Source organism: Schistocerca cancellata, chromosome 3 (assembly GCF_023864275.1).
Source record: "Schistocerca cancellata isolate TAMUIC-IGC-003103 chromosome 3, iqSchCanc2.1, whole genome shotgun sequence".
Lineage (NCBI taxonomy): Eukaryota > Metazoa > Arthropoda > Insecta > Orthoptera > Acrididae > Schistocerca > Schistocerca cancellata.
The window spans coordinates 389,683,227-389,711,014 of NC_064628.1; the positions used below are offsets into that span (position 1 = coordinate 389,683,227).

The window sequence follows — 27,788 nt, forward strand, 5'->3', positions numbered from 1 at the left end:
TTCTGAATGGAATTCCATTACATGTGGAGTGCCTCAGGGATCAATTCTTGGGCCACTATTATTCCTGATTTTTATAAATGATCTACCATCATGTACAAGCCTGCCGTGTAAATTTACATTATTTGCTGATGATACCACAATTTTTATGAGCAGCAGAACAGACAACAATCTTGAGGAACTCGTTAATCACATACTCTCAGATGTGGTTAATTGGTTCAAGGCGAATTGTCTCTCATTAAATTCCATTAAGACCAGCTTTATTCAATTCTGTACAAAAACAGAAAAAGAGAGAGAGATAAGTGTGACAGGTGGTAATAAACCAATAGTAAGAATGGAAACAACAAAATTTCTTGGAGTACACATTGACAAGAAAATGAACTGGTCTTCACATATTATTGATCTCTGTAAGAGGCTTAGCTCTGCTACCTATGCTTTATGGGTTGTCACTACATGTGTTGAACCTAACACTGCAAAAGTGGCATACTATGGCTATTTTCATTCTCTCATTGAGTACGTAATTATTTTTTTGGGGCAACCAGCCATTAGCAAGGAAAGTGTTTATTGCACAGAAGCGAGCTTTAAGAATTATATGTGGTTTGCACCCAAGAGACTTGTGTAGAAATAGTTTTTGTAAACTTAAAATATACACAACTACATGCCAATATATTTTTTTCTCTCATGTGTTTTGTCTGTAAAAATATAGATATATTTCAACCAAACAGTAATTATCATGAGCATAACACACGGAGGAAGAATGACATACACAGTGAGCTCAGAAATTTGAGCTTGGCACAAAAGGGTGTCCACTACACTGGAGCAAAACTCTTCAATGCACTTCCTCCCGAAATAAAGACAGAGATTCATAACAAGAGTAAGTTTAAGAAAGCACTAAAATATTTCTGCTAGAAAAAGCTTTTTACAGTCTAGATGAAGTTTTAACTAAATAAATTGTAATATTTTAATATGATATAATACAAGTTGACATAATGCCACTAAGAATGTTATTTAACCTGAGCTCTGTATCTGTATGTGCTCTGTATCTGTTTTCTGTAGTGTTTTAATGATTCTAAGAAAATATGTATTTTCTTTTTCTGTATTACTGCCCAAAGAATTTACTGTATAAATTTTTATATAATTATGTACTCAAATTTCTGTATACGCTATAAGATTATCAGATTGTATTTGTAAAAAACTGACTTGTTCCACGTCCTTGTGTATCCAACACAGTTGGACATATTGAACACAAAATAAATTAAATCAATCAAATATCTTGGATGGGGAGTTATCATCAGATGTAGAAGTAACTATGGGTGTCCCCTAGGGTATTGAGTTGGGACCCTTGCTGCTCATTTTCTATATTAATGACCTTGATGCAATATTAATAGTAAAATCAGGCATTTTGCAGATGCTGCAGTTATCTGTAATGAAGTACTACATGAAAGAAGCTCGATAAATGTGCAGTATAAATGTAAATGGATAGATAAAAAATCTACTCACCAAATGGTAGTGGGGGAAAACACACACACACACACACACACACACACACACACACACACACACACACAAAGGATTTAACGTTTACAACATATCGGAGCCAGTGGCTCCTTCTTCCTCCTTCTTCTTGCAGAAGAGTTGAAGGGGATGGAAGAGGGGCGAAGGAAAAGGATTGGAGAAGTTTAGGGAAAGGGGTACAGTGCAGAAAAGTCATCCAGAATGCCAGGCCAGGGGAGACTTATGGGATGAGAAAGAAAGACTGATTGTTGCGGTCTGCACTGGACGAGATTTGAAAACCTGAGAGCTTGAAGGTGGAAAACAGGGTAATATGCAAGGCAGAGATTACTACTAAAACAGGTCTTGATAAGATTTCAAAGTGGTGGAGAGACTGGATACTTGCTTTAAATGTTTAGAAATGTACAGATTTGCACTTCACAAAACAAAACAAAAACATGGTATCCTATGACTATAATATCAATGAGTAACAGTAGGAATCAACCTACTGATAAATACCTGAGTGTAACATTTGTAAGGATATGAAATGTAATGATCACGTAAGTTCAGTCACGGGTAAAGTGGATCGTAGACTTCGGCTTACTTACAGAATATTGGGGAAGTGAAATCAATCTATAAAGGAGACTGCTTACAAAGCATTCTGTGACCATTTCTAGAATATTGCTTAAGTGTGTGGGACCCAACCAAATAGGACTAAAAGGGTATATTGAACGTATACAGAGAAGGGCAACATGAATGGTCGCAGTTTGTTTAATCTGTGACAGTGTGTCACAGAGATCGAAGATAGATGTGGACTATCCTGAGAGTGTCTATTAACAAAGTATCATGAGCTGGCTGTAAATGATTACTCTAAGAATATACCACAACCCTTGTGAATCACTAATACCATGAAGATAAGATCAGAATAATTACTGCACATCCTGAGGCATTCAAACAATCATTCTTCCCACACTCCATACGTGAATGGAACAGGAAGAAACCCTAATAACTGGTACAGTGAGACATGCCCTCTGTCATGCACCTCACAATGGTTTTCAGAGTATAGATGTAGATGAAGATGTAATGCCAGTATAACCTCAGTTCACAAGGTATTCTAAACAGATAACAGTGTACACCTTACAAGAAACTGGCTGCATATACCTTGACAATCTCGTGGATAATATAAAGAGAACAACTAAATTAAACTTGACACTTCTTTGCTCTCACAAATCATTTACTGGAGTGAAGTTTCCTTATAAACACCTAAAAAAAGCCAAATGACAGAAATGTTTTAAACACCGTAAAAAAATCAAACTTGAAAGAGAATTTATACCTTAAGCATAGACAACAAAAATGAGTTTGAAAGAAACTACTGATAAATTTTCAGAAAGGAAAGAATTAAATATCTAGTGAATACACTTTAAACTCCACAAAAAATGGTGTAGTTGAGTTTTATAATAAGATCTTACTTGAGAAAGAAGAATCTGTACACTAAGAGCTATTGTACCTACAACGTTCTAGACAAAAGTTGTCATCTTAGCAGATTACCAATGAAGACTCTTCACAAGGTGATACATAAAGAAGCATAGTCGTGAAAGGAGCTAGAAATTTGGTTTTTAAGCTTATTTTGTTGCAGTAGACACTCACCTTACACAAATCAATCACAATCAATCATCACAATCCTTAATGGGAATCTAAAAGGACCCTAATCTTAGGTTGAGGATGGAAAACATATTTCACTTCATATTTCCAGAAAATATAACCAATCGTATGGGACTGCTTCCTTCATAAGGCAGAAAGGCCATAGTCCTTGTACCAACTTGCTATTATCACTCACTCGGTGCACAGTTGGTCGATTGTGCAACGCACATCTGATCTACCTTTCACTATATCTGTTCTGATGAAAGGTGACACCAAGATGGTACGCTCAGCTGGCAAACACTCAGGGTCTGAAATGACATGGACCGGCAGAAAAAAGATACACAGTTTCCCTTTATGCTGACACACCGTGAGAAACAAGTCACTATGAGTAGGCTTCCTATAAAAGCATATCCCAACGTACCATCAACATTCCTCCATCATGGAATGAATATTCAGGTAGATGGAGTGGAAGGAAGCCAGTGTGCATACTGGGGGGAGTCATTCTGGATGTGGAAAGGGTGCTTCTGGATGCCATGAAGAGTACAGGGTGCAGCCAACTGCAGGTGGTAGCCCATGTTGGTACCAATGACATGTGTCAGTTTGGATCAGAGGAGATTCTCTCTGGTTTCGGGTGGCTAGTGGAAATGGTAAAGACTGCCAGTCTTGCTTCCAAGATTAAGGCGGAGCTCACGATCTGTAGCATCATCGACAGAACCGACTGTGGTCCTCTGGTGCAGAGCCGAGTGGAAGATCTGAATCAGAGGCTCAGGCGGTTCTGTGACCGTGTAGGCTGCAGATTCTTTGACTTGTGCCACCAAGTGGTGGGTTTCTGGGTTCTGCTTAATAGGTCAGGAGTCCACTTCACACAAAAAGTTGCTACACGGGTAGTGAGGGCTGTGTGGAAGGGACTGGGCAGTTTTTTAGGTTAGAGGGCCTCAGGAATCCACAGAAAGGGTGTCCGTATAAAAGGGGGCAGGTAAAACACAGTAAGGTAGTTGTAGAAAAGGTATTGTAGTTGTAAATTGTCGTAGCTCCGTTGGGAAAGAACCAGAGCTCCAAGCTCTAATAGAAAGCACTGAAGCTCAAATAGTTATAGGCACAGAAAGCTGGCTAAAGCCAGAAATAAGTTCAGCCAAAATTTTTTTCAAACGATCTAACAGTGTTCAGAAAGGAGAGACTAAATACAGTTAGTGGTGGAACTCGGGCCCTTGGAGTTTGAGTCTCGGTCGGGCACACAGTTTTAATCTGCCAGAAAGTTTCATATCAGCGCACACTCCGCTGCAGATTGAAAATCTCATTCTGGAAACATCCCCCAGGCTGTGGCTAAGCCATGTCTCCGCAATATCCTTTCTTTCAGGAGTGCTAGTTCTGCAAGTTTCGCAGGAGAGCTTCTGTAAAGTTTGGAAGGTAGGGGACGAGGTACTGGCAGAAGTAAAGCTGTGAGTACCGGGCGTGAGTCGTGCCTCGGTAACTCAGTTGGTAGAGCACTTGCCCGCGATAGGCAAAGGTCCCGAGTTCGAGTCTCGGTCGGGCACATAGTTTTAATCTGCCAGAAAGTTTCATATCAGCGCACACTCCGCTGCAGAGTGAAAATCTCATTCTGGAAACATCCCCCAGGCTGTGGCTAAGCCATGTCTCCGCAATATCCTTTCTTTCAGGAGTGCTAGTTCTGCAAGTTTCGCAGGAGAGCTTCTGTAAAGTTTGGAAGGTAGGAGACGAGGTACTGGCAGAAGTAAAGCTGTGAGTACCGGGCGTGAGTCGTGCCTCGGTAGCTCAGTTGGTAGAGCACTTGCCCGCGAAAGGCAAAGGTCCCGAGTTCGAGTCTCGGTCGGGCACACAGTTTTAATCTGCCAGAAAGTTTCATGCTTGACCTCTTAGCAACAAATAATCCAGGACAAATAGGGAGTATCATGACGAATACAGGTATTAGCGACCACAAGGCAGTTACTGCTAGGCTGAATACTGTAACACTGACAACCATCAAAAGCTGATAAAAATGCTCTTGGTGGCTTTTTAAGAGACAGTCTCCACTCTTCCGATCTGATCACATAAACATAGAAAAGATGTGGAATGGTTTCAAAGAGATACGAGTAGTATCAATGGCAATTGAGAGAGATATACCACATAAATTAATAAGTGATGGTACTGATCCCCCATGGTACACATAACGGGTCAGATCAATGTTGCAGAAGCAACGAAAGAAGCATGCCAAATTTCAAAGAACACAAAATACCGAAGATTAGCAAAGTTTTCCGGAAGATTGAAACATAGCGCGTGCTCCAATGCGAGATTGCTTTTAATAATTTCCACAACGAAACTCTGTCTCGGAATCTGGCAGAAAACCCAAAGAGATTCTGGTCATACACTCCAGGAAATGGAAAAAAAAGAACACATTGACACCGGTGTGTCAGACCCACCATACTTGCTCCGGACACTGCGAGAGGGCTGTACAAGCATGATCACACGCACGGCACAGCGGACACACCACAAACCGCGGTGTTGGCCGTCGAATGGCGCTAGCTGCGCAGCATTTGTGCACCGCCGCCGTCAGTGTCAGCCAGTTTGCCGTGGCATACGGAGCTCCATCGCAGTCTTTAACACTGGTAGCATGCCGCGACAGCGTGGATGTGAACTGTATGTGCAGTTGACGGACTTTGAGCGAGGGCGTATAGTGGGCATGCGGGAGGCCGGGTGGACGTACCGCCGAATTGCTCAACACGTGGGGCGTGAGGTCTCCACAGTACATCGATGTTGTCGCCAGTGGTCGGCGGAAGGTGCACGTGCCCGTCGACCTGGGACCGGACCGCAGCGACGCACAGATGCACGCCAAGACCGTAGGATCCTACGCAGTGCCGTAGGGGACCGCACCGCCACTTCCCAGCAAATTAGGGACACTGTTGCTCCTGGGGTATCGGCGAGGACCATTCGCAACCGTCTTCATGAAGCTGGGCTACGGTCCCGCACACCGTTAGGCCGTCTTCCGCTCACGCCCCAACATCGTGCAGCCCGCCTCCAGTGGTGTCGCGACAGGCGTGAATGGAGGGACGAATGGAGACGTGTCGTCTTCAGCGATGAGAGTCGCTTCTGCCTTGGTGCCAATGATGGTTGTATGCATGTTTTGCGCCATGCAGGTGAGCGCCACAATCAGGACTGCATACGACCGAGGCACACAGGGCCAACACCCGGCATCATGGTGTGGGGAGCGATCTCCTACACTGGCCGTACACCACTGGTGATCGTCGAGGGGACACTGAATAGTGCACGGTACATCCAAACCGTCATCGAACCCATCGTTCTACCATTCCTAGACTGGCAAGGGAACTTGCTGTTCCAACAGGACAATGCACGTCTGCATGTATCCCGTGCCACCCAACGTGCTCTAGAAGGTGTAAGTCAACTACCCTGGCCAGCAAGATCTCCGGATCTGACCCCCATTGAGCATGTTTGGGACTGGATGAAGCGTCATCTCACGCGGTCTGCACGTCCAGCACGAACGCTGGTCCAACTGAGGCGCCAGGTGGAAATAGCATGGCAAGCCGTTCCACAGGACTACATCCAGCATCTCTACGATCGTCTCCATGGGAGAATAGCAGCCTGCATTGCTGCGAAAGGTGGTTATACACTGTACTAGTGCCGACATTGTGCATGCTCTGTTGCCTGTGTCTATGTGCCTGTGGTACTGTCAGTGTGATCATGTGATGTATCTGACCCCAGGAATGTGTCAATAAAGTTTCCCCTTCCTGGGACAATGAATTCATGGTGTTCTTATTTTCAATTTCCAGGAGTGTATATAAAGCACACCAGTGGCAAGACGCAATCAGTACTTTCACTGCGCAGTAACAACTGTGAAGTCACTGATGACAGTACCACCAAAGCAGAGTTATTAATCACGGTTTCCGGAAACCTCTTCACCAAAGAAGACGAAGTAAATATTCCCAAATTCCAATCAAGAACAACTACGAAGATGAGAAACATAGAAGTAGATATCCTCAGTGTAGCAAAGCAGTTTAAATCAGTTAATACAGGCAAGGCTTCCGGTCCAGATGGTATACCAGTCAGGTTCCTTTCAGAGTATGCAGATACAATAGCTCCACATTGAGCAATTGTATACAACCACTTACTCACAGAAAGTTCCGTACCTAAAGATGGAAAGTTACTAAAGTCACACCAATACCCAAAAAGGGAAATAGGAGTAATCTGCTGAATTACAGGCCCATATCACTAATGTCGATACATGTACTGTATTCGAACATTATGAAGTACCTCAAAGAAAAGAATTTATTGATACCCAGTCAGCACGGATTCAGAAAATACAGTTCTAGCGGAACATAACTAGCTCTTTATACTCATGAAGTAATGAGTGCTATCAACAGGGGATGTCAAATTGACTCCATATTTTTAGATTTTCAGAAGGCTTTCAACACTATTCCTCACAACCGTATTCTAACCAAATTGTGTTCCTATGGGATATCGCCTCAGTTGTGTGGCAGGATTCGTGATTTCTTGTCAGAAAGGCCTCAGTTCGTAGTAATAGATGGAAAGTCATAAAGTAAAACAAAAGTAATATCTGGCGTTCCCCAAGGAAGTGTTATAGGCCCTCTATTGTTCCTGATCTATATTTATGACAAAGGAGACAATCTGAGTAGCCCTCTTAGATTATTTGCAGATGGTGCTGTCACTTACCGCCATGTAAAGTCATCAGATGACCAAAATGAATTACAAAATGATGTAGATAAGATATCTGTGTAGTGCAAAACGTGGCAATTGACCCTGTATAAAGAAAACTGTGAAGTTATTCACATGAGTACTAAAAGAAATCCACTAAATTTCGACTACGCGATAAGTCACACAAACCTGAAGGCTGTAAATTCAATTAAATACTTAGGGATTACAATTAAAAATAACCTAAGTTGGAACAATCACATAGATAATGTTGTGGGTAGAGCAAACCAAAGACTGTGATTCATTGGCAGAACACTTAGAAGGTGCAACAGATCTACTAATGAGACTGCTTACACTACACTTGTCTGCCCTATTCTAGAGTATTGCTATGCGGTGTGGGATCCGTATCAGGTGGGACTGACGGATTATACTGAAAAAGTTCAAAGAAGGGCAGCTCGTTTTGTATTATCGCAAAATAGGAAGTAGTGCCACAGACTTGATACATGAATTGGACTGGCAATCATTAAAAACAAAGGTGTTTATCAGTGTGACGGGATCTTCTCATGAAATTTCAATCACCAGTTTTCTCCTCTGATTATGAAAACATTGTGTTGGCTCTCACCTACATAGGGAGAAATGATCATCATGATAAAATAAGATAAATCAGGGCTCATACAGAAAAATTTAATTGCTCGTTTTTCCTGTGTGCCATTCGAGGGTGGAACGGTAGAGAGACAGTTTGAATGTGATTCATTGAACCCTCTGCTAGGCACTTAATTGTGAATAACAGAGTAATCATGTAGATGTAGATTTCATTCAAGTGTTCTAAATAGACATTTAAATTCTCACTGCCGTGAGACCAAAATACAAATGGATTGTCTACATATCTGAAAAACGTGCTGGTTTCGAAGCTACTGACTCCAAGCATTTTCTCAAAGTCTTCCATAAACAAATTTGCAATGATAGGTGACATCATGCTTCCCACCGCAACTCCATTTGTCTGCTCCTAGTAATGGTAATTGAATAAAAAGTAAGTGGAAGTAAACATGTAGCAAAATAGGTTTGTTAATTCAACACTGAACCTAACCCCAATCAACTATAACAAATCAGACAGAGGAACAATTCATGTGCTGTCTGTGGCATGTCCACCCAACAGTAATATAACAACTTCAGAAGGGGGCTGCAATATGTTGACTTAGAGTTAATCCAGATATTGATATTTTGCCTGTGAACATGGGATGTGCTAAAGTTGTTCAGAATGTGCAGGATTATGTTCAAAAGTTTTGCCGTTTTCTATGTGTTTCAGCATATCGCAGATTCAGCGCAGACAACACAGAAAGTGTTGAGAGACAGACTAAAAAAAGGAATGTGATCTTTAGCCTTTACTATTCAACCTGCATATTGAAATATCAATGAGGGAAATTCTTTTAGTGCATATGGCTTATGTTTTGATGGAGCACACTGAATGAGTTTTCCTTCAGATCCACAGATTAGTCCAAGTTGTAGTATTTTGCACAACTGTTGGCTGTTTCAACTGCTGTGCTATCTTTCATTATAACTGACCTTAAACAGACCCAGTGAAAACCTCGGAAATCGGTGAATTAGGGAGGATGCTGGTTTGGTCAGCCTGGATATTGTGCGCCATGGAAGAAGTCTGTTACCACAAGCACTCAGATGCAGATCATGCTATAGGCAATGCAACTGCCACTGCTCTCAGTCATTAAGTGAAGGCAGTCGACCACTGCATTGTCCGCGGTGAGAGGTAATGCTTGAAATTTGGTGTTCTCAGCACACTGTTGACATGGTGGGTTTCAGAATATTGAATTCCCTAACAATTTCCAAAATGGAATGTCTCATGTGTATAACTCCAACTACCACTCTGCATTCAAAGTCTGTTAATTCCTATTGTGCAGCCATAATGACTTCGGAAACCTTTTCACATGAATCACTTGAGTACAAACGATAGTTCCACCAATGCACTGCCTTTTTATACCTTGTATATGTGATACTACCACCATCTGTATATGTGCATACCACTGTCCCATAACTTTTTTTGCCCCAGTGTATTTGTCTTGAGATATTCAGCAACTGTATAGACATTTAAGATAATCCTCATTTATTCTCCTGTCTCAGTTGCACATCTTTAATTAGGTTCCATGTTTTTATCATTCAGAATCATCTTCAGATCTAACTAGTTGCATAAGCAAGCTGTTTTGTCTTCTCAGAATCACATGTCAAGCACATGTGATTCTGAGTGGACAAGACAGGTTGCTGGTGCAACTACTTAGATCTGAAGATGAACCTGTGTGGTTGATACATATAATATAATTAAAAATGTGCAACTGAGATTGTAACGTAGCAAGTTATTATGGAATAACATTCAGTACAGTATAGCACGCAGCCACTTATCACGGTGGCTGCAGGATTGTTTCTCTGCCATGACTGACAGCGGAGCTGACACTATCGGCCATGAGAATGGTCTTCAGTAACATCTAGTAGGAACGTAAATTCATATCCCCTATGAATCTAAATAAACCATAGTAATTATCATCCGATTTTGCTCAAACTTTGTATACCATCTTTTGTTATTAAGTAGAAGAACCTGTTAAAATCTCAGATTTTTATCTGTTTCAGTTACTGAAATTGAGAAAATTACTTAAAAGTCATTAAACCGACACTTATGTTTCAAAACTCAGTTAGGAACAATAGCAGTTTGTCTTTTATCATCATCTAAAGTTATAACCAGAGTGCTCAGTGTATAAAATCACTTAACTGGAATTTTATTTTCAAAACTTTAATTACTCTGCATTTCATAGTGTAAAAAAATCATTCAAAATTATTACCTGCTTATTATTTTGTTGTGTGTATACATGAGAATGAATGAGAGAGTGTCTGTGGGACATATGAAAAAACTTAATACTATTTTATGTAAAAACTTATGAAACTGAATCGTGGGAAAATTGTGGTGCAACCATGATGCTGATGACGTATGTTGAAGCGTGCTTGCTTTTGTAAGAGAGCAGCCAGAATAAAACTTAGAAGTGGAATAAGTTTCTAAATTAATTAAAGATTATTTTGTATTGCAGTGTATTTTATTAAATATTATATTAGAAAATGGCATTGGAATGATGTAAATGATTTTATGATTAGTGATTGGCTCAGGCAAGTTTTGCCACAAGAATGATCTCGAAGGATCATTCTGAGTGGTCATTCAGACCATTAGACAATCAGAATTAAACCGTTCCTGCACACAGAAAGTTAGATAGGCAGAGAGTGGGGTGGCATCGAGGGAGTCGCTTGCCAACCTTCCTATGTGTAACATCATGCTAAATGTCACTGAGAAAATAACATATAAAATAAAGAACTGTTGAGTTCATTGCTGTTAGGAAGTGTTGTGACTTAGGCTGTTTAAGTTATGAACATTTTGAGGACAGTTTGATTAATTAATTGATGTATTATGAGTGTGTGATATTTCGGTCTTAGTGAAATTCTGTGTGGCATGTTCCGAGTATTTTATGGAATATTTAGGCGAGCACTTCTAACTTTGAAGACAACTGATATGACCGAAGTTTCAACTCGCTACAGTAGTAGTGAACATTAATCAGGTCGGACTGGTAGATATTCTGGCTGCTTTTCCATGTGAAATTTTGGTATATTGACTGTGAACTTGGAATGATAGAGCAGTAAAAATGGTAAATTCAGACTTGATAGCAAATTAATGTGCTTCCTTAAGAATAAAAACCAGTTTACTAGAATTTGTGAAGGCTTACTGCAGGTAAACTGCATTTTCCCACCACCCGAAATTTCTTAAAATGAATTTACAGGAACTGATTCGCAACTTGAGTTACGCGGCTTGTGTGTGGTAGGTATTGGGTCGTGGTTTCATCAATGCTGCTCTACACGGCCTAGTGAGTATGTACTACTGCAGAGTGAAGGGACGTCATAAGGAAGCCGTACTGAGGTAGGTGGACAATTAAGGTGAGACAGTATGAATGAACAACAACGATGACAAACCCCGCCCCACTGAAGATGGAACAATAAATGAGACTTATCTTAAATAATCTTTGACTATGTAACTGAGGTTTTGTCCAAACTGTTGTCTGCATCCCCAACTGTAATTACAAGTTCATCATTCCCAAAAATCTCCCCAAAAAACCTAAAGTCTAGGTGACTTCACTGAGCTCCACACTTATTTTGAAATCATTTTATCACTTGGTAGTTACCACCAAAACATCTACAAACCAGTTCTAACATTGTGCTCCCACAACTACTACCTAGTGAAAAGACCCTTGTGGCAACATCAATAGCTGACATCAGTATGAACAAGTTAAATCGAATACTAAGAACATTAGGCATGTCTAATATCTTTGTCATCTATCTTGGCTATTTGGAGTGTGCTGTGTGCTTACTGTCGGTGTCTATGTACAACTAAGTCATCATGGTTGGCTGTTTGCCTGGTGAGCATTTCAACTGTAGGAAGTTCATCTTCTGATGTTAAGGATCCTGTGTGCTCTGGAACAACAGAAACTGGAGGTCCTCTGACCATACCTTGAATGCAAGTATCAGTCACTCTGTTGAAAAGTAGTTCCTCTCTTAGATCAGGGCCTTAGTGATAGTGATGCAAAAAGTCAGCTTCTAACACATTTGTTGAGGTTACCTAACATAAAAGTCCATGTAAATGTTTTTCCTTGCCATGCCTAAGTCAACAGTGCGAGTAGTGGAACTATACATCATTACATGTGAACATTCATAGCTGTATGCTGTACCAAGGGTGCTGAAGTGTGAGGATAGCAGCTGTGCCCGAGATCATGTTTATCTTGGAACCTGAGTCAACTAGAAACTTTGGTTGGTACCCATGTCAAGAATGTAGGCAGCCATGGTGTGTGGGGATGTGTTTAGCAAACTAATTTGGTGTACATATATAGTGCTGTGACATACTTTCTTAATTCCATGACCTCTGGCATCTATCAGAGATAGCAAGTACATTTCAGTGCTCACATGAGGAGGTGCACTTGAGCACAGCAGCACCGAAACATGCATGGAACCAGCACCAACACACTCTGTCAGTTGCTGTTAAACTCTGAATTCTGAATAGCATGCAGTGTTGGCTGGTCTGTTATTGTCAGCTGACTGCATTGCGTCTCAGGAGTTGGGAGGATTTGTCCTGTGGGGGTGCATCATGAATCACTAGATATGTTCAGCGCAGCTTTTTTACTGAGCATCACATATTGCTGTCATGGGTTGGTCTGTTAGTGGCTGCTGGGCAACAAGAAGAGCATTCATCTTGTAATGCAAAAACACAATCAGCAATTTGTAGTGTGGCCTCATGTGTGAGCCCTTCATTCGTCATAAGAACACTTGAATAACATGAGGCAATTTACTCAGCCCTATGGTCCTTAATGTATTGTTTGGTATTAACTTCAGATCCACTAGGCTCATACATGGAACCAAATCTGTGAGGAGTAGTCCACTCAACTGCTCCGAGAAAATTGTCTGGTGGATTTGTTGTTCAGGTGATTTGCTTAACCTTTGCAATAAGGCAACCCAGCCACCTCAGACCTGCAAAAGGCATATGGTGATGGGATGAAGAAACTGTGGCAGTTAAGGTAACACATGCTGCACAGTGTGGACATCACTGGAGATGTTCAGTATGGCACTAAATGACTTATTCTGAGGGTTTTGTTGAACACAATGCCATTGATTCATCATGATGCAGTAGATAGCTTCATGTGTGACCCAGCCATCTGGGTTCCACAAAGTGGCAGAATCAGATTTGATGCTTCGATAACCAGCACGAAAGCACACTTCATATCAGGAGGTAAATAAACACAATGGTGGACTTGGGCACAAAAATATGATGTAGGTCTAGTAACATCTGTTGATATCAGTTGCTCTTGCTCCTGTCAGAAAGAAGCTTATAAGATCCACAGAAGAAAACAGAGAATTGTGATACATATGATCCACATGCTCTTGTACATGAGTAGAAGGAGGGTTGAAATCACTTTCAGGCGTAGCGTTTTACTTGTATTGTTCCATACCATACTGTTTGTTGCACCACAAAATCCACTAAAAGGTCAATCAGTATAGGCAAAAGGTCCGGATACACTGGTTGTTCACAATTTTAATTGTTTGGTGGGAAGAAAGTGCCCTGCATTTCCTAAATCCGTAGATATTGCATGTTCCTCATGGGTCGCTAGTGTGGTTTCATCCATGACAGTGTATAGGCAGCATAAGATGTTCTTACTGATGCCACAAAATGTAACCATTTTATTAACATAAATAATTATGCAACTCATAACACCCTACATCAACATAGTTAGCACTCTACAAAGACAAGATGAAAGAAAAGACATTACACACATACGGTATTCTTAGCATTTGATTTAACTTGTTCATCTCGACCTCAGTGGTTGATGTCCTCACGCTCATTTATTTCTAGCCTTGGTTTGCACATTACACCCTGTATTCTCCAGCTGCTTATGAACTTGTTGAACCGTGTGAATAATTTTGTCCATTGCCTCCAAAGCACTGAAACTAATGGAGATGTCTAGACTGAAGCTATCAGACTTGCAGCATCTCCTGGATATTGTCGCTGATCTGGAAGACTTGACTTTTAGCCCATCTCCTAAAGTTGCCACAACATAAGTGCTGTGAACTACAATGCAAAGTTGTGCTAATTTTTCTTGTGGAATTGTCATATCAGTCTCCTGTTGTCTTCTGTTGATAGCCTGTCACAGGAGTTTCTTATTTTCAGACCTAAGGTTACCTGATTAGGTGTTAATACAAAACATGAATTATATAAATATGTAGGTTTCTACAGTTGCTGTAAATTCCATTAAAATTGTTCTGGGTGTATTGCTATGTTATCTTACAAACTATTTGCAAAATGCCTGAAAGGCTGACTATTTTCATACAACCATTTCACGGGTGTACTGTGAATGTCAGGAATATGGTAAAACCCAAAACTCTGACATCACTGCGGCTGGAAAAACGTCATGCTAGAACGGTACCAATGACTACTCAAGAGAATCATTCAGCGTGCAAACCATTCAATGAAACATCATTGAAATGGGCTTTCAGAGCCGAAGACCCACTCGTGTACCGTTGATGACTGCATGACAAGAAGCTTTATGCCTCACTTGGGCCCATCAACACTCACATTGGACTGTTGATGACTGGAAACATATTACCTGGTCAGACGAGTCTCATTTCAGATTGTATCAAGTGGATTGGTGTGGAGACATCCTCATGAATACATGGACACTGCATGTCAGCAGGGGACTGTTTAAACTGATGGAGGCTCTGTGATGTTGTGGGGCATGTGCAGCTGGAGTGATATGGGACCCCTGATATGTCTAGGTGTGACTCTGACAGGTGACACATATGTAAGCATCCTGTCTGATTTGCATCCACACATGTCCATTGTGCATTATGACAAACTTGGGTAGTTCCAGCAGAACAATGCAACACCCCACACGTCCAGAATTGCTACAGTGTGGCTCCAAGAACATTCTTCTGAGTTTAAGCACTTCTGCTGGCCACCAAACTCCCCAGACATGAACATTATTGAACATCTGTCGGATATTTTGCAACGTGCTGTTCAGAAAGAGATCTCCACTCCTTGATACTCTTATTGATTTATGGACTGGCCTGCAGGATTCATGGTGTCAATTCCCTTAAGCAATACTTCAGGCATTAGTCGAGTCCATGCCACATTGTGTTGCAGCACTTCTGCGTGCTTGCAGGGGCTCTACACAATATTAGGCAGGTGTACCAGTTTCTTTGCTCTTTAGTGTAAAATGATGTGAGAGTACATCTAGATGTATTTTAATAAGAAAAAATAAATGATTCATAGACGCATTTAGTCTCCAAGTCATATGACACATCAAGGAAGACGTTCGCCTAGAGAATCTCATTGATTTAGTTATTGATTTAGTTATTGGGAGCTCCAACGTTAGGCGGGTGATGGAGCCCCTTAGGGAAATAGCGAGAAGGTTGGGGAAGAAGGCCAGTGTTCACTCTGTCTGCTTGCCGGGGGGTCTCATCCGAGATGTGGAGGAGGCCCTACCGGCGGCGATAGAGAGCACTGGGTGCACCCGACTGCAAATTGTTGCTCATGTCGGCACCAATGACTCCTGCCGTCTGGGTTCAGAGGTCATCCTCAGTTCGTACAGGCGGTTGGCGGAATTGGTGAAGACGGAAAGCCTCGCTCGCGGGGTGGAATCAGAGCTAACTATTTGTAGTATCGTTCCCAGAACCGATCGCGATCCTCTGGTTTGGAGCCGAGTGGAAGGCTTAAACCAGAGGCTCAGACGATTCTGCGGAGATCTGGGGTGCAAATTTCTCGACCTCCGCTATCGGGTGGAGAAATGTAGGGTCCCCCTGAATAGGTTAGGCGTGCACTACACGCCGGAAGCGGCTACAAGGGTAGCGGAGTACGTGTGGAGTGCACATGGGGGTTTTTTAGGTTAGAGAATCCCCTCCCTAGGCCCGACAAGACGCCTCCTGAGACGCGGCAAGATAGGAGTAGGCAAAATGCAACAGGGAATAACAATATTAATGTGCTAATAGTAAACTGCAGGAGCATCTATAGAAAGGTCCCAGAACTGCTCTCATTAATAAACGATCACAACGCCCATATAGTACTAGGGACAGAAAGTTGGCTGAAACCAGACGTAAACAGTAACGAAATCCTAAACTCAGATTGGAATGTATACCGCAGAGACAGGCTGAACAGTGAAGGGGGAGGCGTGTTTATAGCGGTAAGAAGTGCAATAGTATCGAAGGAAATTGACGGAGATCCGAAATGTGAAATGATTTGGGTGAAGGTCGCGGTTAAAGCAGGCTCAGACATGGTAATTGGATGTCTCTATAGGCCCCCTGGCTCAGCAGCTGTTGTGGCTGAGCACCTGAAGGATAATTTGGAAAATATTTCGAGTAGATTTCCCCACCATGTTATAGTTCTGGGTGGAGATTTTAATTTGCCGGATATAGACTGGGAGACTCAGACGTTCATAACGGGTGGCAGGGACAAAGAATCCAGTGAAATTTTTTTAAGTGCTTTATCTGAAAACTACCTTGAGCAGTTAAACAGAGAACCGACTCGTGGCGATAACATATTAGACCTTCTGGTGACAAACAGACCCGAACTATTTGAAAAAGTTAACGCAAAACAGGGAATCAGTGATCATAAAGCGGTTACGGCATCGATGATTTCAGCCGTAAGTAGGAATATTAAAAAGGGTAGGAAGATTTTTCTGTTTAGAAAAAGTGACAAAAAGCAGATTTCAGAGTACCTGTTGGCTCAACACAAAAGTTTTGTCTCAAGTACTGATAGTGTTGAGGATCAGTGGACAAAGTTCAAAACCATCGTACAATATGCGTTAGATGAGTATGTGCCAAGCAAGATCGTAAGAGATGGAAAAGAGCCACCGTGGTTCAACAACCGAGTTAGAAAACTGCTGCGGAAGCAAAGGGAACTTCACAGCAAACATAAACATAGCCAAAGCCTTGCAGACAAACAAAAATTACGCGAAGCGAAATGTAGTGTGAAGAGAGCTATGCGAGAGGCGTTCAATGAATTCGAAAGTAAAGTTCTATGTACTGACTTGGCAGAAAATCCTAAGAAATTTTGGTCTTATGTCAAAGCGGTAGGTGGATCAAAACAAAATGTCCAGACACTCTGTGACCAAAATGGTACTGAAACAGAGGATGACAGACTAAAGGCCGAAATACTAAATGTCTTTTTCCAAAGTTGTTTCACAGAGGAAGATTGCACTGTAGTTCCTTCTCTAGATTGTCGCACAGATGACAAAATGGTACATATCGAAATAGACGACAGAGGGATAGAGAAACAATTAAAATCGCTCAAAAGAGGAAAGGCCTCTGGACCTGAGGGGATACCAGTTCAATTTTACACAGAGTACGCGAAGGAACTTGCCCCCCTTCTTGCAGCGGTGTACCGTAGGTCTCTAGAAGAGAGTAGCGTTCCAAAGGATTGGAAAAGGGCACAGGTCATCCCCGTTTTCAAGAAGGGATGTCGAACAGATGTGCAGAACTATAGACCTATATCTCTAACGTCGATCAGTTGTAGAATTTTGGAACACGTATTGTGTTCGAGTATAATGACTTTTCTGGAGACTAGAAATCTACTCTGTAGGAATCAGCATGGGTTTCGAAAAAGACGGTCATGTGAAACCCAGCTCGCGCTATTCGTCCACGAGACTCAGAGGGCCATAGACACGGGTTCACAGGTAGATGCCGTGTTTCTTGACTTCCGCAAGGCGTTCGATACAGTTCCCCACAGTCGTTTATTGAACAAAGTAAGAGCATATGGACTATCAGACCAATTGTGTGATTGGATTGAGGAGTTCCTAGATAACAGGACGCAGCATGTTATTCTCAATGGAGAGAAGTCTTCCGAAGTAAGAGTAATTTCAGGTGTGCCGCAGGGGAGTGTCATAGGACCGTTGCTATTCACAATATACATAAATGACCTGGTGGATGACATCGGAAGTTCACTGAGGCTTTTTGCGGATGATGCTGTGGTGTATCGAGAGGTTGTAACAATGGAAAATTGTACTGAAATGCAGGAGGATCTGCAGCGAATTGACGCATGGTGCAGGGAATGGCAACTGAATCTCAATGTAGACAAGTGTAATGTGCTGCGAATACACAGAAAGATAGATCCTTTATCATTTAGCTACAAAATAGCAGGTCAGCAACTGGAAGCAGTTAATACCATAAATTATCTGGGAGTACGCATTAGGAGTGATTTAAAATGGAATGATCATATAATGTTGATTGTCGGTAAAGCAGATGCCAGACTGAGATTCATTGGAAGAATCCTAAGGAAATGCAATCCGAAAACAAAGGAAGTAGGTTACAGTACGCTTGTTCGCCCACTGCTTGAATACTGCTCAGCAGTGTGGGATCCGTACCAGATAGGGTTGATACAAGACATAGAGAAGATCCAACGGAGAGCAGCGCGCTTCGTTACAGGATCATTTAGTAATCATGAAAGCGTTACGGAGATGATAGATAAACTCCAGTGGAAGACTCTGCAGGAGAGACGCTCAGTAGCTCGGTACGGGCTTTTGTCAAAGTTTCGAGAACATACCTTCACCGAAGAGTCAAGCAGTATATTGCTCCCTCCTACGTATATCTCGCGAAGAGACCATGAGGATAAAATCAGAGAGATTAGAGCCCACACAGAGGCATACCGACAATCCTTCTTTCCACGAACAATAAGAGACTGGAATAGAAGGGAGAACCGATAGAGGTAATGAAGGTACCCTCCGCCACACACCGTCAGGTGGCTTGCGGAGTATGGATGTAGATGTAGATGTAGATGTAGACTCGTTCGTTCAATCATTTTGTTCCACTGATTACACCATGAAAGACAACATTCAGATATGTGGAATTAATCATGGTATACATTATCAAAAGAGAAGTAGCTGTTAAAAAGTACAGGTAACTCTGTGCTATGTATTTGTAACAAACTGTCATTACACTGTTGTTTACAACATTTACATAAACAGCTTCTATTTCACACAGTGATATAAAAAGGAAAGCTGCCAGTAGAATTTCTTCTTGGGAAATTGGTGCCATCTTTTAGCATGGTTGGAGCATAAACTTTATAAGAAAAGGTAGAGGATCACATTGACATACTTTTACACAGGAATAATGTTAAACTCAGAATGGGAGAACATAAAATATGAAATTCACAAAGTTTACTACTGGATGTGCATCTGTTCTCCCCCTATGCAAACAGCCTTCCAGTGACTATGAAATCACTGTTCAAAGTTGTACTATTTCCTAATGACACACACACATTAATTAAGAATTCAGACTCAGCCATACTGGACAGAGTTCAGGTAATAGTTGAAGAGGCCTTTTAAAGGTCTCAGTTGTCCTAGAGTTATTTCTCAGGAAATCTACAAAATGAAATGAAATGGTCATGAGGCATTGATGGCCACGAGGTTCCAACCGAGGAAGTTCGGTTGCCAAGTTGCAAGTCAAATTTCAGGTAATTCCACATTGGATGATTTTCGTGTTGGTGATGATGAAATGATGATGAGGACAACATATCACTCAGTCCATGAGTGGAGAAAATCTCCAACCTGGCTGGGAATCGAACCCGGGCCTGCTGTTTGGTAGGCAAACACATTACCACTCAGCTAAGCAGGTGGATGGGAAATCTACAATGGTAAAGCAATAAGAATATTATGTAAATGAGCCAAAACTTGTAGAAGCCCATTAAATATCTCAAAAATTTTGTGTTTACATACACTTACTTTCCAGGAAAGCTTTAGTGGTAGTGCTTCTAGTAATTAACATCAGTTTGTGGCAAACTGCAGGTTATGTAACTTCAGTACAAACCACAATAGTAGTTAACAGGTGGATCCGGTCTTCATGTCTAGGATTTAAACTCTGGGACACTGGTCTTTGAGAAGGATTGGGACAGGATATCTCTGAGCAAGGATGTAACAGTTCCGAAAGATAGAATGGTGTCATCACTTTTTCTTTTGTACATGTCTATTGACAGTACTATATAATATACCGTCTGAAGGTAAGTACTGGCCAGCAATTATGTCTCTTAATTTATCAGTTTTCTTGATTGAGCTTTCCTTTCAATATAGTCTTGAATGTCTAGAGATTCCAAATATTTTCAGCGTATGTGGTGAAAAAATTTTACACCAGGGTAAAGGATGATAATTTTTGCACTAAAGAGAAGGACAGAGCCTACACTGATTTTTTTCCAATACAGTTTGTATTGTGGCCATGGTTCATCTGGAATTTGCATTCATGTTTTTGCCACATACAATATTACAGAGTAAATGCACTATTAAGTTACAATAAGATTTCATACATTTTTGAAGGAACTTACTCTGATGCCCAGTACTCATACTTTTTTGTTAATTTTTTGTAAAATACATAATTATTGGCTGTAACTACATTGCCTAAGAAGAATGAGTGAAACTCTGAAATGAAAGCTAGTAGTTTTATGAGAAATGGCATGTGGGGCATGGAGAAGCAAGTGAAAGAGTTGAAAATGAATAAGTTGCTGGCTCCAGATGGAATCCCAGTTCAGTTTAACAGAGAGTACTCTACGGTGTTGGCCCCTTACTTAGCCTGCATTTATCACGAATCTCTCGCCCACCAAAAAAGACTCAAGTGAGTGGAAAGAAGTGCAGGTGTCTCCTTTCTATAAGAAGGGTAAAAGAATGGACCCACATAATTATATATCAATATTGTTAACATCAATTTGGTGCAGAATTCCTGAACATATTCCGAGTTTGAATATAATAAATTTCCTTGAGACAAAATAGCCTCTGCCCATGAATCAGCACGGATTTAGAAAGCATCACTTATGTGAAACTCAGCTTGCCCTTTTCTCACATGATATCCTACAAACCACTGTTGGAGGACAACAGATTGATTCCATATTCCTAGATTTCTAGAAAGCATTTGATATGGTGCCTCACAGCAGATTGTTGATGAAGGTCTGAGCGTATGGTCTAGGTTCCCAGATATGTGAGTGACTTGAAGACTTTTAAGTAAGACGACCCAGTATGTGGCCCTTACTGACAAGTTTTCATCAGAAACAAGGGTACCACCAGGAGCGACCCCCCCGGAAAATGCAACAGGACTGCTTTTATTCTCTATGTACATAAATGACCTGATGAACAGGGTGCACAGCAATTTACAGCTGTTTGTTGATGGCACTGTGGTGCAGGGGAAGGTGTTGTCATTGGGTGACTGTAGGAATATACAAGATTACTTGGACAAAATTTCCTTGGTGTGATGAATGGCAGTTTGCTCTGAATATAACAAAATGTAAGTTAATGCAGATGAGTAGGAAAAAAAGTGTCCTGTAGTGTTTGAATATAGCATTAGCAGGGTGCAGCTTGACATAGTCACATTGATTAAATATACAGGCATAACATTCCAAAGTGATATACAATGGAATTAGCACATCAGGTTGGTGGGAGGGGAGGTAAATTTTTGACTTTATTTTGTTGGGAAAATTTTGGAAAGTGCAGCCCATCCATAAAGGGGATGGCATAAAGAACACTAGCAAGATCCATTCTTGAGTACTGTTCAAGCATTTGGGATCCCCATCATGCTGAATTACAGAAAGACATCAAAGCAATTCGGATGTGGGCTGCTAGATTTTTTACTATTAGGATTGATCAGCGTGCAAGTATTATGGAGATGCTTTGTAAACTCAAATTAGAATCGCTGGAGGGAAGACAATGCACTTTCCACAAGGCACTGTTGTGCAAATTTAGAGAACTGGCATTTGAGCCCGACTACATAACAATTCTTTCACCTCAAACATACATTTTGTGTAAGGACCATGAAGATTATTAGCTGCAGGGAATTAGGGCTCGTGCAAAGTCTTTTAGACAAACTTTTTTCCCTCAGTTTATTTGCCAGTGGAATAGGAGAGGATATGACTAGTAGTAGCAGAAGGCACCTTCTGCCATGCACCATACAGTGGTTTGCAGAGTGTAGATGTAGAAGATCCAGACATTGAAATTTTTTTTTAAGAAGACAATAAGCTGAACCGAGTTTGTTGATCAGAGTTTTGCATTTATCAATTGAAACTCAGGGAATATAGCTCATCACATTATGTAAGAGACATTCATATTATCTGTGTGTGTGGAATCTCTTTGTTAATAACAGTTAATAATGCTACGATATGAGACATGGAAGAAATTTGTGTCCCCTCAGACTAGTCATTGCTATATAAAAGGAAAATTATAGTTACACTAAAAAAATGAAAAATCATCAAACATTTCATGTGAAGTATTTCAATTGATGTTGATGAATCACAAACATTATATTTAACCAAATAAAGAGCAAAATATATATTTACTTACCATTTGGTGCCAGCTACAATTCAGGAGCTTTAGTCTTCACTACTAATAAATGAAAATATATATCTATAATCAGGAGCAAACTAGAAATAAATGAATTACCTGCTGCCTGGTCCTGTATTTCCATAGCAGCGGCCAAAAATGTGCATGCATTCAGGACTGACAATGTTGATGTTACATGATCTTCACAAGTTTTCTTCAGTTCTTCTACTCCTAATTCTTGTGCTAAGGTCAACATCTCAAACACACCACTGTCCTGTAGTATGATCTGCAATTACATATTTTTAATTTAATCCATCACTTATGGCCCAGAGAACTCAAATAATTAACAACTATTCCACTAGTTAAGGAAAAGAGCAGTTATTATCAATTAGGTAACTTTTCAGTTTAACATTATACGTCAATATAGCTTAGTATGTAATCCATTACAGTGCAATGTAGTAATGTAGTTTTTATAAAAAGGAAAGTAATAAAAAATGCAGTCAGTTATCTCCAACAATAAAACATCCATGAACAAGTAATTCAATTGTTTTCATTGTGTTCTGTAGAGCCCATCATGAAGGAGAATCTACAGGGATATGAAGCAAGTCAATGTAAACCTTTTATACATTACTATAGTGAAGACATGTAAGTTAATCTCTGACAGCTGGCAGCACTGTTGCGAATTTTTAACTAAAAAGTGCTAATGGCTGCAGGTGGAAACAATAGCCATCTATACAATTTGGCAACACTGAGGAGATGCCATGGAGACATTTACAAAATCGTGTAACTTGATAGACTGTGCTATAACAATAGATACCCTTATTTATAGTGATTATCACCACTTGTCAAGCAGCTAACAAGCATCTTCACTTTCTGAGTCTACACATGAGGTAATTTGAAGAAGGAGTGAGTCTTTTGAATTTACAGGGTTCCTCAGTTTCTTGCTGTGTGTTTGGTAGGGGCTTGTTGAAGACCTATAATCCCACTTGTAAAGCTAGACAAGGAAGTAAAATCCACAGAGCAATTATTTCTCTGTCTTTTATTACAGTTGTGAGTATCTCTGTACAACTGAAATGAATGTTTACTATCGGCAACAAATAAATGTCCTAGGAAATAAGTGTAAGAATCCAAAGATCTTGGCCTCTTCAGGATGTTTACGTACTTATTAAGTATTCTTATTGCTCCCTTTTTCTGAATGATATGTCATTTGTCATTTGCTTTACCTGCATAACCTCGGTCAAAACAACAGCATGTGAAAGTACGCAAAAAAAAAAAAAAAAAAAAAAAAAAAAAAACACCTAGCACTGTGGTTTTCAAGCTGAATAATGAGAGACACTTCTAAGTACAAGAAGTGTTGAATTAAGTTCTTGATTAGTTATTCTATGAGGTGACTGACTTTTAGCATGTTATTCAGATCCAATAGAATTTTGCACACAGTGCTGATGATTAATGAGTATTTCTGGTATAAATATGTTTGTATTAAAATGCACAAGAGTTTCCATTAGACATATAACTTCCTCATTTTAATTTTCATCACAATACATAAAATGTCAAAGAATGAGTTCAAAAAGCACAAGTCATTTCTGTTTAAAAAGGGGTTGTCAGTCTGACGCATATAATTAGAGACCCATACTGTTGATGTCAGTCCACTGTGAAGAATTATCAAACATGTTACAAGTTGTGATCTTTTTGAATTTAATATTATGCATTTTTCAGATAAGAGGTAGCAGTTTGTATAATTTTATCAATAATAGTTGGTAGAAGTGAGCCACTTTCATTGTACTGAACACAAATAAAAAATTTCTTTTGGGAGACAATGCTCTCATCATCTCATCTAATGATGAGAGCATTGTTTCTCAAAGCACATTGTTGATTTGTGTTCACTGCAATTAAAGTGGTTCAGCTCTACTAATTATTACTGATCTTTTTCGAGAATGAGGGTATCCATATAAATTAACATGAATTGAGAAAATACAGATCTTCTTGAACTATGCTTGCTGAGTTGATCCATGAGATTCTGGAGGACATAGATAATGGTGCACAGTTTGAGGTCATGTTCTCTGTCAACTGAAATATTTCCACACTGTTAACTCAGTGAACAAAATACAAGCTTACAGAATATCATACCAGCTTTGTGACTTCATTCAGAACCCCCTGACAGACAGAACTCAAGATATCATTCTTAACAGGGAAAAACTGTCAGATGTAAAATTAACTTTGGAAATGTTATCAAGTAATTACTGTTCATGATATTTATAAATAACCTGGTGAATAATGTTGTATGTTCTGTGAGACTGTTCACAGATGATGCTGTTGTATATAGGAAAGCTACATTACCAGCAAATTGTAGCAAAATGCAGGAGGACCTGCAGAAGATTGATACTCAGTGTACGAACTGGTAGTTTACCCTAAACATAAATAAATATAATGTATTGTGTATAAATATTTGTAAAGTATCATTACTGTTTGATTGCACAACTGATGATAAATAAATGGATCAGTAATAATTGTAAAAATGTAAAGGTAGCTGTCCAGGATCAATTAAAGTGGAATGACAGCATAAAATTAGTGGCAGTAAAAACAGATACATGGTGGACAGCCATTGAAACGATCTTAAGGAAAGGTAATTTATCAACTAAAGAAATGGGTCACAGTACACTTGTTCAATCAATTCCTGAGTATCACTCAACATTCTGGGACTCTCAGGAGATAGGATTAATAGAGAAGATCATCATGATCCAAAGAATGGCATCACATTTTGTTATATGTTCATTTAGTAAGCTTGAGAGTATCAGAGATTTTTATCAAACTCCAGAACCAGGCTCTGCAAGAAAAGCAATGTGTTTCTCTACATCACAGATGTGTTTACTTTTAAAAGTCTGTGATTGTGTATTCCAGTAAGAGTCAAGTCAATGTATTGCTTCCATTCAACATAAATCTTGCAATATGACCACTGTAGGAAAATAAGAGAAATTAGAGTTTATATTTTGCTTTAGTGACAGTTGTTTGTCACACGTACTATTCGGGAATAGAACAGGAAAGGTGGGGGCATGATAGTATCAAAAGTGCCCTCTGCCTCACACTCTGTGGTTGTTTGCGGAGAACAACTGTGGATTTATTTATTTATTCTTTGCCCATGGACTCTAGCTGAAAATCCCGCTGAGAGTATTGGGTGTGTCATACAATAGCCTATTAACCTCAAACTTGATTTCATTATATATAAATGAAACAAATAATTAAACAGAAACAGTCCATAATCATACAAAGGTTTTACATGTTTCACATTATATGTACACACAAATCCAAACAACATACAGAAATGATAATTTTTAAATGTCAAATCAATCGAGATATTTACATTGGTTGGTGATATCTCTGAATGTTTTTATAAATTCACCATTGGAACCAAAGTACTGAAAGAAGGAAGCCTTAATTACTCCTATGTCAGTCTTATTTGAAGTAGAAGAAACCATTGTAAAATAATAACAAAATTGTGTGGAAAAAAATAATTTCTATAAAATAATGATAATGCAGCTGAAATAACAGATCACCGGTTATGTTTGTTTCCTGAACTCTGATTTCTGTATGATTTTGTTTTTCCCACCAGTGTGTCGCATCTTCTGTTCAATGAGTATCTTGTTTGTAGTGTCACATGGATTCAGCTGGCAATTTAAATAAGTGTGTGGCTGTAATATCATCTGAGTTTCACTGTGGATCAACTTTTCCACAGTGGTGACCCCAAACAAGGCCATGGATGACCAAAATCACATTAAACATGAGGATACTCGGCAAGTTACTATGGACGCTGACTTGCTGGAACAGTCATTGTGCAGTTTGGAAGAAATGATTCCCATTCCTCTAGTGGCAACAAATATCAGACAAGTGCACAGTACATTGACTCATATGTATTTGTCAGTTAGCTGCATTGCATCTTCTGCATCAGGAAGAAAATTCATCACTCTGCCATACACACCACAAAAAAAAAAAGACCTGTGTTTCCAGTTTTTGGAACCTCTGTTTATTGCATATGGTATTTATCATGATAACCTACAGTTCATTCTGACCATCAGTGTGTTAGACATTCAAACTCTTTTGTTATTGCCTGAAATTGCTCATACCATGCCATCTGGGTGCAAATATATGCATGTTAAGGACAACTTGCTCTGTCGAGTGCACAAACAAACAGATCTTCAAATTCAGCAAGCTTTGAAAAGTGAGGTTGTTTGTGATAAATCACTTTCTGAATTCTGTTGGCATCTTAGATTCCTGGTGACTGAATCTGAAGTTTCTGAGGCAACATTAAAACATGTGTGATCCAGTCAGTTGCCTTTTGCTATCAAAAGTGCTCTGGTTTCAAATAGCTCCGTGAACTCAGATCCCCAGTTAATCTTTGCTGACTAGTTGCATAATATTTTGTTATATTATGACAATGAATGTGGGACCCCACAAACTGGCAGTGGAATTGTAAGTGTAGTTACAGTGGACACTGTTAGAGTGAAGCAGCTCACTCCAGTGCAACTTGTGTGCTCTCCAGCAGCAGTTTCATCTCAGAGTCCCAGCAGTCCTCAGCATACCAGCCATGCAGTTCTCGGCATGATGTTAGCAAGCAGTTACACAACTGGTATTGGTATCATTTCCATTTTTGTATGACTGCTGCAACTACCATGCTGACAACAGCTGCTGGGTATATGCATGACTGGTTGCTCTATATGAAGTGCCTACACTCCACCATCATAGCAAATAAAGCATCTCCTGTTTCATATTATCTGAAGCTGGTTCATGACAATCAAACACAACAAGAAGAATTCCTTCCTGGTATCAGGAACCTGACTCTGCACGTCAAATCGACACTCTGCTACTAACAGTTTTGGTACATCACATTGATTATATGTCCAGGACACTTGCATTTCGTGAATATATTTAATTGTCTCAGGATCAGGTGTGAGTATTGCACCGGTGAAACTGAAAAAGCAATCTTCTGTTACCTGCTGGCTCACTGCAACTAACTAAAAAAATCCATATTTTTGGAAAACAAATCAATGTGGCAAACTTCAGTTTTCAGAAGCAATTGCAGTGGACTTTCCTGATTTGCTGATGCTACCAAACCTATTCTTGGAGCTGATTTCCTAC

The 27,788-nt window shown here is 40.1% G+C and overlaps 1 protein-coding gene and 1 non-coding gene across 2 annotated transcripts in view; one reads left to right on the forward strand and one right to left on the reverse strand.

The window, feature by feature from the left end:
* LOC126175112 (uncharacterized) overlaps positions 1-27,788 on the reverse strand; it is a 115,344-nt gene that overhangs the window by 39,264 nt on the left and 48,292 nt on the right. The window contains exon 4 of the mRNA XM_049921664.1: positions 22,779-22,944. Coding sequence (XP_049777621.1) covers positions 22,779-22,944 — 166 coding nt within the window. The remainder of the gene's footprint in view (positions 1-22,778; positions 22,945-27,788) is intronic.
* Positions 4,892-4,966, forward strand: Trnas-cga (transfer RNA serine (anticodon CGA)). The gene has a single exon. It is a non-coding gene; the product is annotated as a tRNA-Ser (tRNA).